Below are 14739 nucleotides of genomic sequence, written 5' to 3' on the forward strand. Positions count from 1 at the left end.
TTGTAAGTCAGTCAGTTGGGATTGATTGGGGGCGGAGTCGGTGTGGAAGATTGAGTGTTTGGATGAAAAAGCACTGGGAACTGATACATGAAAACAAATATGGCTACCTGTTGTGTGTTAAAGCGCTCCGTTTTAAATGTCGATGGAAAATCTTTGGACGTTGTTCTTTCGCCGACCTCTCTTTCTTGGGGTTATATTGGCAGTGACGATTGTAGACCGGGTAGGAAAATCAAAATATTTTCATTGTGTTTTCGTCAAGAACTAGAAGCTCACTCTGCGCACTTGAAAAGTCTGAACCAATTCAGTGATTCAGATTAATTTCCTTGAATGACGCTAACAATTCTCTTAGCTGTGAATCTTGACTTCCAGCCTACCTGTCATGCTATAAATTAACGGTGTGACGCGAGGTTGAAGACAATTTGGAAAGGACCTATAGAAAACCCCATTCATTTCATTTATAAATTCATTATGTCTCGATACCCGGCAGCCTGGAAGTGCTTTCAAGAAACTAGATACCCGGCAGTCAGAAATTTTGACCAATTTTCTCCAAATAGCTCGCTATTTAGAATCGCTTGGCATTTCTGAACAAACACTAAATACTCTGGTGAGGTTTCGTTGGTAATTTCTGTGGATATTCATGGGGAGTTGACTTAGTGTGTCAGAACTTGAATATTTTTTAAGTGTCAAAAACATTGAGATTTCACTCTATGCCCAAGCTCAACAGTCGCTTCTGCTTTTAACCCAAGGCACTATTTATAATCGCTTGAGATTTCTAAATAAATATCTTATATTCTTAGAGGAATTAAGCGAGCTATTTGGAGAAAATTGGTCAAAATTTCTGACTGCCGGGTATCTAGTTTTTTGAAAGAACTTCCCGGCTGCCGGGTATCTAGACACGTCGTATACATTAGTAGAAACAAAAATGAACTGTTTCCTTATTTGCATAGAACATTGTTATTCTTGTAGCACATGATTTGGCGATTTTAATCTAAAAGAATCTTTATGTTGCATTTTAGTTATCGAAGTTTCACTGTAATATTTCAGTTAGTTGATTACGTTTTTTTGTTCGTATAATCATCGTACAAATGTACATTTCGAGACCGTACAGCCGAGATATACGAGCGCGTTATTTACATCGTTCAAGACTACTTGCACATAATCTGTAATTACGTTGAAGTTAGTTGACATAGCTGTCAAGGCAGGTAATGGACTTAACTAATTATGAATTTTGAAATTATTATTGTCGCTTATTGGCGAAAATATGATACGGTTTCGAACCCAGTTTTAAAACCGAACCCAGTTTTTTATTAATATTCTATTTATTATATAAACATCAATGAAATACCAAATCATTTCACGAAAGGCATCGAAAGGCGTGATTTTTATATGTTACCATAGCAACAATGATATTTTCCTGTGCAGAAATAACATATTAACTTCATATGTGAAGATATCATATATTTTCGAGTGGAAGCTCACTTGGTATTTCATTGGTGTTTGTATAGGTAATCGCATGGGGCCGAGTAAAATTAAGGATTAATATAACGCGTGTTTTCAGAAGTTGCTGAAATTGCCTGAGTCGCGCAGCGACGAGGGCAATTTCAGCAACTTCTGAAAACACAAGTGATATTAATCCTTAATTTTACGAGGACCCATTGCGATTACTTGTTAATAACAAAGAGGGCAAAATTTTCTTAACACTGTTGAGGCACCTCGAAAAACAGACAGCTAAGCGGAGTTAAAACACTCGTTCGCTCGGAAGCAAAACAACTAACAAACAGACAAGCAAGTCAACTTGTTCTTTGCGTCCAAAACGAGTATAGATGATTGTTATTTACATCCACTCGAGAGGAAAATACGAGTTTCATTCGTGAACAACTGTAACAACGATTAAACCAAATGTTAAGCTTCAATTTATTTTATTCACCTGTGCTGTAGAGGTTTTTACCACTTGCAAATATGCATCCGTAAACATAGCAAACGGTTTGTCCAAAGAAATCCACCAAACTTGAGCTACTTGTTCCTCCCGTCAATGGCAAATTGTTCTGTGACCTTTTTTGTTGAGCTGCAAGATGTCGTGGTAAACTGAAAGCCCTTGACGAAAGGAATCATTTTGTTTTTCAACCACACAATCCCGCTACGCCGGGTGCCATGTAAGTCGATCCAAGTTTTAAGCTTTTCATGAAAAAAATCTTTTGCCCTTCTTCTTGTCACTCGAAAATTCAAATTCCAGATCATCTTTTAAAGCTAGTTCTTAATCTTTATGCCTTTTCGGCGAATGCAGCGCGAATTAAAAGACAAACTTCGATGAAGACGAAGTTGTTTTGCTCAAACAGAAGAAACCAACTGAATGTGGAAGACGTACGTTCGGCCAATCAGGAGCGAGAATTTTTGGCGCTCAACCAATCGTGAGCGAGTAATTTTGCCCTCTTCTCAAGCAAAATTAAGAAAAAATACCCTCTTCATTGACCAATCAGCATTTAGTAATTTTGCCCTCTTTGTTATTAATATGATAAGTGGCATTCTCACATGACTTCAGTGGCATCGTAGTTTCTTCCTCTGACGCCATCTTGAACCACTGAAGTGACATGAGAATCACATGTACATGTATTTCATTGGATGCTTGATTGACTTCATAGCTTAGCTCAATTCTCATGATGGCCACACACAGTGAGGAATTTTCCTTGCGAGGCCAAAAATATGAAATGTTTGATTTTATCCTCACAGCCCTCCGAGGCGAATTTCTCACCACAATTTCCCCACACAGGTGAGGAAACAGCTGTTAACCTCTCATTCCTTCCCAGCATTGCTCCTGTATATTACGGGTTAACAATTAATTGAAAGCATTATTAAATTAAACTTGATAACTGTTTTTGTTTTTTCCAGTTAAACAGTCTTTCAAACATTCATTACCACTGAGTGAGGTATTCGCAGCCATTCCGTATCATCATGATTCAGTGCAATCTGCAGAAGAAGGCATTGAGTTAGTGCCACTTAGTAGTTTGTCATTTTGTGTTTATGCTGTAAGAAGAAAAAGGAAACACAAATGGAAGGAGAAAATGTTTATATTTGATTGTAATGATGCAGTTCTGTGCCAGGAATGGTTGCATTGCTTAGAAAGCACTTTAGCAGGTAAAATATCAGAGTTATTAATTTAATTTTCTTACAGTAATTTACGTTAATATCTTGGCAAATTTTTGCTGACTTCATTGTGGATGGCATGGTTGATTTTGATGCTTATGTGTCGAGGTTTTCGGTTTCACTAGCATAAGCTACTTAATATGCTTGTGATTGTGCTTGTGCTTGCGTCGCTAGTGAACACCAGGGTTAAGATTAAAATTCATTTTGACAAATTATAACAACAGTTGAGTTACTCTTCTCGGACCATCCGTCAGCTTCAAATTTTTTGAAACCCTTTACAAACTTTTGTGTAAGCATGGGAGAAATATCGCAAGCAGCAAATGCCCCTCTTTGACGCCTTTATTGACCTAACTAAGGCCTTCGACTTGATCAGCCGGAGTGGGCTTTTCAAGCTACATGTACTAAAGAAGATTAGCTGACCTCCACACCTGCTTGCAGTGCTCTCCTCCTTCCGCGAGAACAAGCACAGCACCGTTTGCTTTTAACGGATCTACAGCTGTACCCCGGAGTCCTTCCCAGTCTCCAGTGGCATCAAATAGGGTTGCGTGCTTGCACCAACACTCTTCGGCATCTTCTCATTGCTTCTCCAACATTTCATCAAGGACTGCAGTGAGGGTGTCTACATCCACACAAGGGTAGACGGCAAGCTGTTCAACATAGCGCGCCTCCCTGCAAAGACCAAAGTAGCCTCAGTTCTCATTCGTGAAATGCTCTTCGTGGATGATGCAGCCCTGACGTCACATACGGAGGATGGTCTTAACAACTTGTTAACCGCTTTTCCAATGCCTGCAAGCATTTTGGTCTTACCATCAGTCTTAAAGAGGCAAAAATCCTAGCGCAGGGCTATAAGACCATCCCCCAACCATCTCCCAATGGACAAGCCCTTGAAGCAGTAGAGCAGTTCACTTACCTTGGTTCCACTATTTCACTTACTATCGTAAACAGCAGTATAGCCAAGGCCGCAGCAGTCATGTCTAAGCTAAACCAGAGAGTCTGGAACAACTTCTACCTCACAGTAGTGACCAAACTTCGCATCTACCAGGCTTGCGTGTTCAGAACACTCCTTTACAGCAGTGAGTTGTGGTCCGCCTATGCAAGACACAAGAAGAACTTAACAGCTTCCACCTCAGGTGCCTGCGCCGTATTCTACACATTACCCGGCAGGATAAAGTCAACAACTCTGAAGTCCTGGAGCGAGCCGGCACAAACAGCATGTTTGCCCTTCTTAGTGAGAGGCGTCTGCGCTGGCTTGGCCATGTCAGGCGTACAGAAGCGGGCCGCATCCCTAAGGACCTCCTCTACGTCAAACTGGCAAAAGGCTCCCATCCGGTTGGCCGCCCTCGCCTGTGCTTCAGGGACTTGAGCATACCCACAACGACCTGGAAAGACATTGCTGACAACCACGTAGCCAGCTGGCGCCTTGCTGTGAGACAAGGAAACAACGTTAACTACTACGCCGAGAGCCATCTACCTTTGTTTGTGGGACATGCTTGAGGGACTGCCACTTGCGTATTGGCCTATTCAGTCATTCGCATCATTCAAGATATGGGGCACAACATACTGTTCATTAGTGGAATTAGCTGTCATGTTACGTGTGTGCACAATAATATTATTATAATATTGTATAACTTATACGATAATCGATGCTTGCATATGAAAGGGATGGGGATGATCCATGCTTGTCTCTGTGACTTTGGCGTGTAAATTTTGGGTTTTGGTGTCACTTAGGGTGTTCTGGGCAAAGTGCCATCATATGTATCATGAAGATCTTGATCAGGGTTGCATATAAAAATGTTATATTTAATATGAAGTAATAAGTTCCTCTTAAAACATTTAGTTATAAAAACGAACAATAAAAAAGAACAACAAACAACGTCTCAACCGTTCCACAGACATTTTCAAGTTCAAGTTCATGGATAAAATATCCTGCATGCAATTATACAATTTCTGAAACAATGGACTGAAAGGTAGAAAGCTAAATACATGTATTTGTATACAAACAATAAAAATAACAGAATACAAAAATGAAGTGTAAATAAGAGGTGAAGAGAATGAAAACTATTAGAAGTGTTTAGCAAATAGCTTTGCAGGGATGGAATCACTGTTTGTTTAATTTTGGCTTAAGGTCCTGAATAAAAAGCATTTCAAAAATCAAGCAATCAAACGTGGTCGAGCACCTCTCAGGATCCTAAAGTAATTTTGCGATTTCATGTGGCTTGTTTCCTTGAAAATGACCATGGAACGGTCGAAACATTGTAGTTGTTCTTCTTTTTGATCACTCGTTTTTCCAACTAAATATTCAATGTTTTAAATATGGCCTCCTTTAGGTGTGCAATTCAAATTTGCAATGAGCATCCCCTCCCCCGGAAAACTGGCCTTCCTGAAAGGATCACCAATGACAAACCCTCTGAAGATACACAACAGACTTTGAGTTCAGACCTCGGCATACAGGTTGAATGTCCTAAATGCTGCCCCAAAGGTCTTCCTGTTGAAGACCACAGACTGTTTTCCTTGCTGGCCAGTTATATATTTAATGTTATTAAATCTTTAATTGTAGGTTTTAATCGACCAAGACGACTTCTTGTGTTCATCAATCCAATTGGAGGAAAGAGACTAGGTCATAAGATATATGTGGAACAAGTACAGCCTTTATTTGAATTGGCAAATATAAAAGCTGACATTATTGGTGAGTACTCTTGACTAGAAACTGGCCGGACACAAGCACTGGAAGTTTACCAGTTTGTCATTTTTCAACCTGTGTTGACGGAACACAATTTTTTTTTAGTTTAACTTGCAGTGAAGCGACTATTAGTGTAAGTTTATTACTTGACAGGTATGTTAGGTAATGTTAAATTAAACATGTGTTGCCAAGGCTGCTGCCTAAGAAAAATTTTCCCGGAGCCCTTCTTGCTTCCAACATTAAAAGTTAGTAGCACGAGTCATTTTCTCAAGGGCCCAGAATTAATTAAAAGTGAGGATGAATCACCTTGTGATAAGTTAGGTGCCCGTTTGGGCTATTCGTTCAGAAATTTGGGCACTCGCAAATAAGGCTCCCCAGGTGACCGGGTGACCATTAGGCAGTAGCCTTGGTTGCATTCAATCAAACTTGTGATTTGAAAGGATACAGTACTGCTCTTGGGTGCCCAAACTATAGAGCGTTTTCACTCACATGACCAGCAGCCATATTGGATTACTGAAACAAAAAAAAGTATTTGCTTTAAAATAGAGTTCAATTCCCAGAGGATTAGTTTGGTATGCCATCATGGCCACCATTTCTTTGTTTTGGAACACCAACATGGCCGCTGTGACGTCATGTGAAAATGCCCTATTACCAAACTGGGAACTGTATCTTTTTTCTCATAATAATTTTTAGTTACCCAAAGAGCAAACCATGCAAGGGATTACCTGCTGGAAGAAGGCCTGGAGAAGATTGACGGGTATGTGATCTGTTAGTTTCCTTTCATTTACTAGGATCGTGGATTTTATCTATTTAGCATTTTTAATCTGTCATTGATTGTTTTCAGGGTAATTTCTGTGGGTGGGGATGGAATGTTTCACGAAGTGCTGAATGGTCTTGTGACAAGAGCACAGCATGAAGCCATGGTGGATTCAACCTCGCAAGATTTTCATCCAGTGCCTCTGAGTATTCCCATAGGAATCATCCCTGCTGGCTCAACAGATGCCATTGCTTTCTGTACAACAGGAAATAACGATCCAGTGACTTCAGCCCTTCACATCATATTAGGTACTTGGTAATGAAACAGGCGATGAAAGTGATGTATTTTTCGAAGGTGACGCAGGGGTACCCGAAAAAATCTGAGTGTTCCTTTAAAGGGGTAGAAACAATGACCTTCTGCTTAATAGTTCGAAAGCTCTGCCACTGAGCTGTATATAGGAGCTGCAATTTTGGACAAAACCTGTCGACGCAAAGAGACATTTTTGGTACTCCAGAAACGTATCAAAATGTTTTGCACTTAAAGCCACCTTTCCCCTCCACCCACACTCAATGTTTACCGTAATTTATTTTGGTCGGAAATATACTGTAGAACAGATGAAAATATGCAGCAACATTGACTGTGGTGGGAGGGGAGTGCAAATTCTTCTCTGGGTTAGGGTTGTGTGAAAATGAAGGCGAATTTGTGTCACTGTCTCAACAATGTTGTCCAAGATTACAAGTAGGTCATCAAACGAGGTTCAGATAATGAGATGATTTTAAACTGGAGAAAACTAGTCTAACCAATCCACACTATGTGACAACATCGAAGAGATCCGCGCTATTTCCTTTCCTTTTCGATGGAAAGAGAAGTCAAGGAAACCTCGGCTAAACAGGGCAGAAGAACAACAATGATAGCAATAAAACAGCAAACCGGGATTAACAAATGAAACAATAAACCCTTCTCCAAAATATCAGCCGAAATCCAAATAAGTTAAAATTAAAAACTAATAGCTGAAATAAAAAGAGCACCTTTACTTTAGTAACCCTGCAAGGTTTTGGCGTATCAGGTTTAATATCAGCTGAGAAAATGTAAGTTGAAAAATGAAAAATTTACAGAGGTTTGTATGATTGGGGGTTTACGCCAATCATACAAACGTCTGTAAACAAGAGAAAATGAGGGGACAGAGACGGAGGCTCAGGGCGTTGGTCAGGATATGTCATGTCCACGAAAGTTATTTTTAGACGAGCGGAAGTCTTTGTTCTTGCGGAAGTCTGTGTTCCGAGACGTCCGCATGCAGTCTTGTCTCGCTCTCAGGTTCTTAGTGAAGAGAGAAAATGGCGGCGCACGTGGAAGGCTAATGAATATTTATTTTCTTTCAAACATCAGACCGAGGTTGGCCTGCATGCGGACGTCTCGGAATACAGACTTCCGCTAGAACAAGGACTTCCGCTCGTCTAAAAATAACTTTCGTAGACATGACATATCCCAAGGGCTGGACCGGGAGCCTCCCTCTCTGTCCCCTCATTTTCTCTTGCTATAAATTTGTCAAATTTCAACTTACATTTTCTCAGTTGTTATAACACTTAATACGCTGAAACTTTGCAGGGTTACTAAAGTAAAGGTGCTCTTTCTATTTCTGGTATCAGTTTTTCATTCCGTTCAATTTTAACTCATTCAAATCCGTTGCGGCCATTTTGGAGAATAGTCTTTTGTGTTCCCCCCCTTTGTCTCAAATGAAATGTAGGTTTTTGACGACGGGAGGGAAAAGCCGGTGTTCTCGGAGAAAGAATAGGGAGCTTAAGCAACGACAACGGCGACCTCAACGAGAACTTTATCTCAAAATATAAATTTGCGTTATTTTAATCGCTTTGTGACTATTTCAACTTTTTTAATATGACAAGGGTGTGGTAATTCCTCAAAGATGACACCAGTCGGAACGGCACTCCATTTTAGGAGAGAAAAGGAAAATTTATCCTCAAGTGCTGAAGTTCTTCATAAAACCAAAAACTTGGCTATTTCACGTTGTTGTTTTGCTGACAACGGCAACGAAATGGACAAAAGTGAAAAACGCACGTGCAGGGCGTGCAAAGCTATTGTTTTTATCCACTAAATATGCAAATTTGTGACGTTCTCGTTGCCGTCGCCGTTGTCGTTGCTTAAGCTCCCTAATAGAGAATCTGGAGCAGACTAGGAAATCAGTAAACTCAATACTAACACTTATGACGTCGACATGGAATTCTGGAATCGAGCCTGGGCCACTCCTCCCTGCCAACCCTACATTGTTGCTAATCACTTCGTTGGCTTTCTTCTTAAGGTGACTTGCAGCCTCTCGATGTTTGTTGCGTCAAGAAAAAGAATGAAGTTTTACGCTATAGTGTTGTCATGGTAGCATATGGGTTTTTTGGTGATGTCATGCACGACAGTGAAAAGCTTCGTTGGATGGGACCCAAGCGATATGATGTAGCTGGCTTTAAAAAATTTATGTCAAACAGGTAATTTTAAGGTTTTTTTTTTAGTTCTGGAATCCGAATTAATTTGGGTTATTTTCAGTTGTGAAATCACGGGGTTGCTCCGCCGCCATTACCCAAAACTCCAGCGTGGTTTTCCTTTGTGCGTCTGTACGTTTTTGCGTTCTGCAAAAAAGAACATCTCCAGCAAAGAACAACTCCCTAAAATGAAAAAGTTGTCCCCAGCAGGAAAAAAAACAGTCTACACCAATTGCGAAAATTAGTTTCCACAAAACATAGAAAAGTCGTCATTACGCAGAAAGAAGCTACTTCGTGTCACGCGGCTGTCACGCGGTAAATGCTCAGCTCATTTCCTTCCCTTAAAAAATTCAAATTATTTCTTGCACTAAGAAATGTCGATTAAATGGTAAACCTACATTTGAGAAAACAGTACCACAAAGAGTGACAGCTCTGCAAATAAGTAGGTGTGGAAATCCTTTTGTCATGAGACCATTATGCAACATATGTGGTGACTTTGTGTTCTTTCATCTTGTAACAGAGGATATGAGGGAGTAGTATCATATCTCCCGGCACACGCCGTTGACGCTAATCCGCAAAACAACACGAGATGTCGGTCAGGGTAAGTACAGAATCTTATTTGTTCTTTACCGGTATAGTTCTCGGTTGACAAGAAATTTTGGAAAAAAAGGCGAGCTCTCCTGACAGGAGCCGACTGTAAGATTGTTTTTAAAGTCCCAATGAGGCTCATTTTTTACCCGTTTTTTGACTTTTCGTTTGAATATCTATAGTGTCTGGAGGGCAGTACTTCAATTTTTTTTCCCTCGTAGTCTATCCACGCGTTTTAGCGGGCGGGTTTATACGCAAAAAAAAATTGGCCGAGCCAGTTGGGTCCTGGTAACTGAAGAGGTGCGAAGAAGTTACTTCTTTGACATCATTAGTTCCCAGGACCCAACTGGCTCGGCCAAACTTTTTTGCGCATAATTCAAAGGCCTGTTAAAACGGCTGCATATACAATGGCGGAAAAAACGTTTTTGAAGTACTACACACCAGACTGACACTATTCTTAGTTTGCACTCACGTGATTAGACGGCCATGTTAGTGTACAAAACAAAAGCAAAATGTCGCTCGCGTTTTGCATTGTAATAGTGCCAAAATTTTAAAAGACTTTTTCGCTATTGTTCAGTACACTAACATGGCCGCCAATGGCGTTAGGTCCAATCAAGGATAGATGTTTAAACGAAGAGTTCAAATACGGGGAAAAAAATAAGCGTCAGAGGGACTTTCAAGTTCGAGTTCACGTAACTGTTCATGTTTGCTGAAAGAATAAAGTTAGATGGACACTTCGTTACGTTTACTGCCAGCTTTTCTGGATTTGTGCGATGTCCGACCGAGGAAAATGATCAGGGGACAGTTCATGACATTTATCAAACACAATGTGCGTTTCATTATACGTGTACTGCATAGAGCGAGTTTCAATCGAGTGTCGTAAAACCAAAACCAAAGTTATCACTTTGGCCAATCAAAAAGGACAGAGACAATCCAGTAAACCAATTAAAACTCGAAGTAATTACACGTAGCCGACACAAAGCGCGGGAAAATGTGCACGCGCGAGCCATGATTGGTTTTGGTTTCACTTCTGATCGGTTGAAAAAATGGCGCGTGAACTTTGAACCAATCAGTGAGTGAAGTAATGCAAAACCAAAGCAATTCGCTAATTACTTTTGACACTCAATTGAAAACCGCATTATTCTAAATGAATAGGCTCTTTGCGGGTTTAGGTCGCGTGCTTGGATACCACTTAGCAACGAACTGCTGGGACAGAAGCGCTGCAGCCGCCATTTTGAGAATAGCGACCTTCAGATTGGAATGCGGGGACGTGTGCGAGTTCTCAGTTCTGAGCACGCGCATTTTGAAATTTTCATTCTTTAATCCTAACGCGCGTGCTCAGCACAGAAAACTCATACTCGTACAAGTAGTCGTTCAACCTAAGGAAGTCTTTCGTCTGAAGGAATACTAGTCAGACGAACTACGACCTGCGAAATATTGCATCTGATCTGTCACTTCTAAAAGCGAACACCGAGTTTCTAAAAAGAAGCGTTAAATACAGTGGTGCTCTGATTTGGAACCAACTTCCAAATGAAGCTAAATTGTCGGATTCACTAAATTCATTTAAAAACAACCTCAAAACGTGATTGGGTCATGCCATGCTGCATTCATTTAGTCAAGTAGAGCTATGACCCTCGAAGTTGTGTACGCAATTTTAGCAATTGCGTAGCGAAGCCTCAAAATTTCAGGACTTCAATGGGGTTTGAACCCGTGACTTGGCGATACCGGTGCGACGCTCTAACCAACTGAGCAATGAAGCCATGACGTTGGGAGCAGGTCATTTGTGGGTTCTAATTTTATCCGTGAGGAATGAATCAATGAACGAAAGGATATATAAAATGAATCATATACTGAACTGCGGGTATGAAATCAAGTAAAGCTATGATCCTCGCAGTTATGTACGCAATTTTTGCAATTGCGGAGAGAAGCCCGAAAATTTCAGGACGCCAACGGGGTTTGAACCCGTGACCTCGCGATACCGGTGCGACGCTCTAACCAACTGAGCCATGAAGCCACTGACGTTGACGTCTTATTTTTTGTTTTTTGTTTTTTGGTTGGTTTAGGTGTAATGTTTGCAGCAGTGGTTTTGACGCGGTCCCGCACAGACCTTGTCAACAGAACCCTTCAGGTCAGAAGCGAGTGGTTGTTCTCTCTGTTAAACTAACAATTCACAAAACAAAACATTCCCTGAGCAGGAGCCCATTACCCGGAGCCTCCATCTTCCATATTAACCCTCTGATTCAACCCTGTCCCGTATCTTTCTATTTTTAGAAGCACCTGGCAGGGGAGCTTTACTGTGTGTTTTTAACTCATCCTGCTCTAAGTGAATCGCCACCCCAAAAACTCTTGTTTCTCTTATCGCGAACTTTTAAGTTAAAAACTCACGTTTTTGTAAAACAAAAGCACGAAAAGTGAAGTCTCCCAAGTGAGCAGGTGTTCGCGCCCCTTTAGCAGACTGTTGGTGAAGTGGCTCTCTCCGCAAGAGGTTTGGCCCACGTGCAATCGGCGATTTCGTTTTCAGTCCACCGCTGTCTGAGAGGAGTAAGACAACTGAAGTTCCCATTTTAACTTTATGGTCGGCAGATTTCGATCCATGTTTGGTAACTGTCCCCGTGAAAAAAAAACGAAAGCGTTGATTTTTAGGCGAATCAGAGACGGTAGTAATGTCGACTGATGTTGGGTGCTTCGCGAAACGAGGGAAGTCTCGCGTTTCTCTCAGTCATCCACTCAAAATCTTTCAAATTAAACCCCCTGATAGTAAACTCTTTTTACGTAACCTTTACAAAATAATTATACGGCTTCTCTGCAAGGAAGGGAACTATGGTTTTAACAAACATTCTCAAAATGACGCGTAGACTAAACTAGAATAGAGTAGAATAGAATGAATGGTTGTGCTAATCACCCTATGATCCACTCTGGTCTCAGTCCCATGAGGACTCACGCGCGGCTCAGCGCGCGTTTGCGCAAGAGAGTTGAACAATCTCGGGAGACTCCCATCAACCTCTTCTCTGGTCGACCTCGTTCTGTCCAAAATTATGTTGTTCTATGGTCTCGTTTAGCGTAGGCCTCATATATATCAGTGTCCCGTCTTTTTGCCCTTAGATTGCCACTGGCAGTCCGTCAAAGGGCGATTTATCAGCGTCATAGGGGCGAACATGTCATGCGCGTGCGCAAAGAGTCCAGAAGGCTTATCGCCCAACGCTCATCTGGCCGACGGCTGTTTGGATCTCATACTTGTGAAACACACCTCACGTCTGCAGTATCTGAGGCACATGCTCAGATTAACTTCCAAGGCTGATCAAGTAAGTGGTGTCATGTACCGGCGGTTAAACTCCGCAGGGAATGGTTCATAGTTCATTTTACAAGAGGGGTTTATGGATAAAAAGTTGTAAAAGGTAGGTTCTGTTGAATAACTAAATAGCTATAGTAAATTGCAGTTATTACAATACAAAATGCGTGTGGTTGCCAAAGTAGCATTCGCTTTCGAGTTGGCCAACACAAATCCAACAATGTCCTTTTTGGAACCTTCATTCCAACAAAAACAAAAAAAAGAAAAGAGCATATTTTTTTCATTAATCGACACGTTGTAGGTTCGATTCGTGCGAGATTCTGATTAACGTCAAACCCAGGCTGCATCTCTGTTTTATCGTTGAGAGACGACAAGGCAGGAAAAGAGAGAGTCTGGAAATATGGTTGCATCTTGTTAGGAAAGTAACCGAGAGAATTTAGTCGACTCGAAGTACTCGATTTTTTTTTCCGGATATGATATTTTGTAATATTCATCCAGGGGAAAAATGGCTTCTGGCCTTCCCCTCTTAAGGGAAGATGTTGTCCTTACGAAACTGCACTCGCTCCTCATTTGCCTTCTTTAATACTGAAATGTTTAAATTTCAGTTCAATTTTGATTTTGTGGAAGTGCACCGTGTTCGCGAGTTTTCCTTTCGGCCTCTTGGCGATGGTACTGAGACTGAAGACTTGACTGACGGCAGAGAGGAGTCTGGCACCAGAGATGATGACCAGGAGTGGTTAGCCGGTAAAATTACGTCATCTACAGCTCGGCCCCGCCTCATGAGCGTTTGGAACGTGGACGGAGAATTGATTACTCACCCTGGGATTGACGTCAAGTATGAACGCGTTAAAATCCATTCTGCAACTTTGACTGCTCCCGGGAAGTCATATTCCCAGGAACTTTCCCTCTATTTATCGTTTTCTTTGATCGTCGTTAGAGCGAGTTTCAATCGAGTGTCGTAAAACCAAAGCCAAAGTAATTACTGTGGCCAATCAAAAAGGACGGAGACAATCCAGTAAACCAATCAAAACTCGCGAAGTAATTACACGGTAGCCTACACAAAGCGCGGGAAAATGTGCACGCACGAGCCACGATTGGTTTTGGTTCCAATTCTGATTGGTTGAAAAAGTAGCGCGAAAAGTTTGAACCAATCACTGAGTTAAGTAATGCAAAACCAAAGCAATTCGCTAATTACTTTTGACAGTCAATTGAAAACCGCTCTAAGGCCCGGGCAAACAGCTTCAACATTTTCTTCAACGTCCGTTCGACTTTGTTAAACAGCCCCGTTGAAACCGTCTCCAACACTCTCCCTCCACCCCCTCTCCCCCCCTCTTCCCCCCTCTACCCCCCTCTCCCCCCCTCTACCCCCTTCAACCTTGTTGTCAAACCATGTTGTTGAAACGACGTTGAATCGACGTTGAATGAGTTTAAAAGCCTTTAATGCACCTTTCCATTGTTCTGAACAGGTCGTTAGTTTCAATAATCAAGTAGGTTCCCATTGTAATGGAAGACCATATCGTTATTGAGCTGGAACAGGAGGTGATTATTGCAGTCACTGAGGTGGAATAAGAGATCCTTATTTTGCGATAGCCTTCTGTTTCAACGCGGTAATCCCAAAAGTTTGGAGAAAACCAACCAAGTTGAATATCCTTTTGTAGTAGTAGTAGTAGTAGTAGTAGTAGTAGTAGTAGTAGTAGTAGTAGTGGTGGTGGTGGTGGTGGTGGTGGTGGTGGTGGTAGTGGTAGTGGTAGTGGTAGTTGTAGTGGTGGTGGTGGTGGTGGTAGTGGTAGTGGTAGTG

General features: G+C 41.5%; 1 protein-coding gene across 1 annotated transcript in view; it reads left to right on the forward strand.

Annotated features, from left to right (window-relative positions):
* The first annotated feature begins 70 nt into the window (after positions 1 to 70).
* Positions 71 to 14739, forward strand: part of LOC138011304 (ceramide kinase-like) — a 17940-nt gene continuing 3271 nt past the window's right edge. Inside the window, exons 1-10 of the mRNA XM_068858268.1 lie at positions 71 to 220; positions 2887 to 3132; positions 5699 to 5827; positions 6515 to 6578; positions 6666 to 6886; positions 8893 to 9070; positions 9585 to 9665; positions 11716 to 11780; positions 12755 to 12954; positions 13547 to 13776. Coding sequence (XP_068714369.1) covers positions 88 to 220; positions 2887 to 3132; positions 5699 to 5827; positions 6515 to 6578; positions 6666 to 6886; positions 8893 to 9070; positions 9585 to 9665; positions 11716 to 11780; positions 12755 to 12954; positions 13547 to 13776 — 1547 coding nt within the window. The 5' untranslated portion in view covers positions 71 to 87. The remainder of the gene's footprint in view (positions 221 to 2886; positions 3133 to 5698; positions 5828 to 6514; positions 6579 to 6665; positions 6887 to 8892; positions 9071 to 9584; positions 9666 to 11715; positions 11781 to 12754; positions 12955 to 13546; positions 13777 to 14739) is intronic.

This window comes from Montipora foliosa, chromosome 7, assembly GCF_036669935.1.
Source record: "Montipora foliosa isolate CH-2021 chromosome 7, ASM3666993v2, whole genome shotgun sequence".
NCBI lineage: Eukaryota > Metazoa > Cnidaria > Anthozoa > Scleractinia > Acroporidae > Montipora > Montipora foliosa.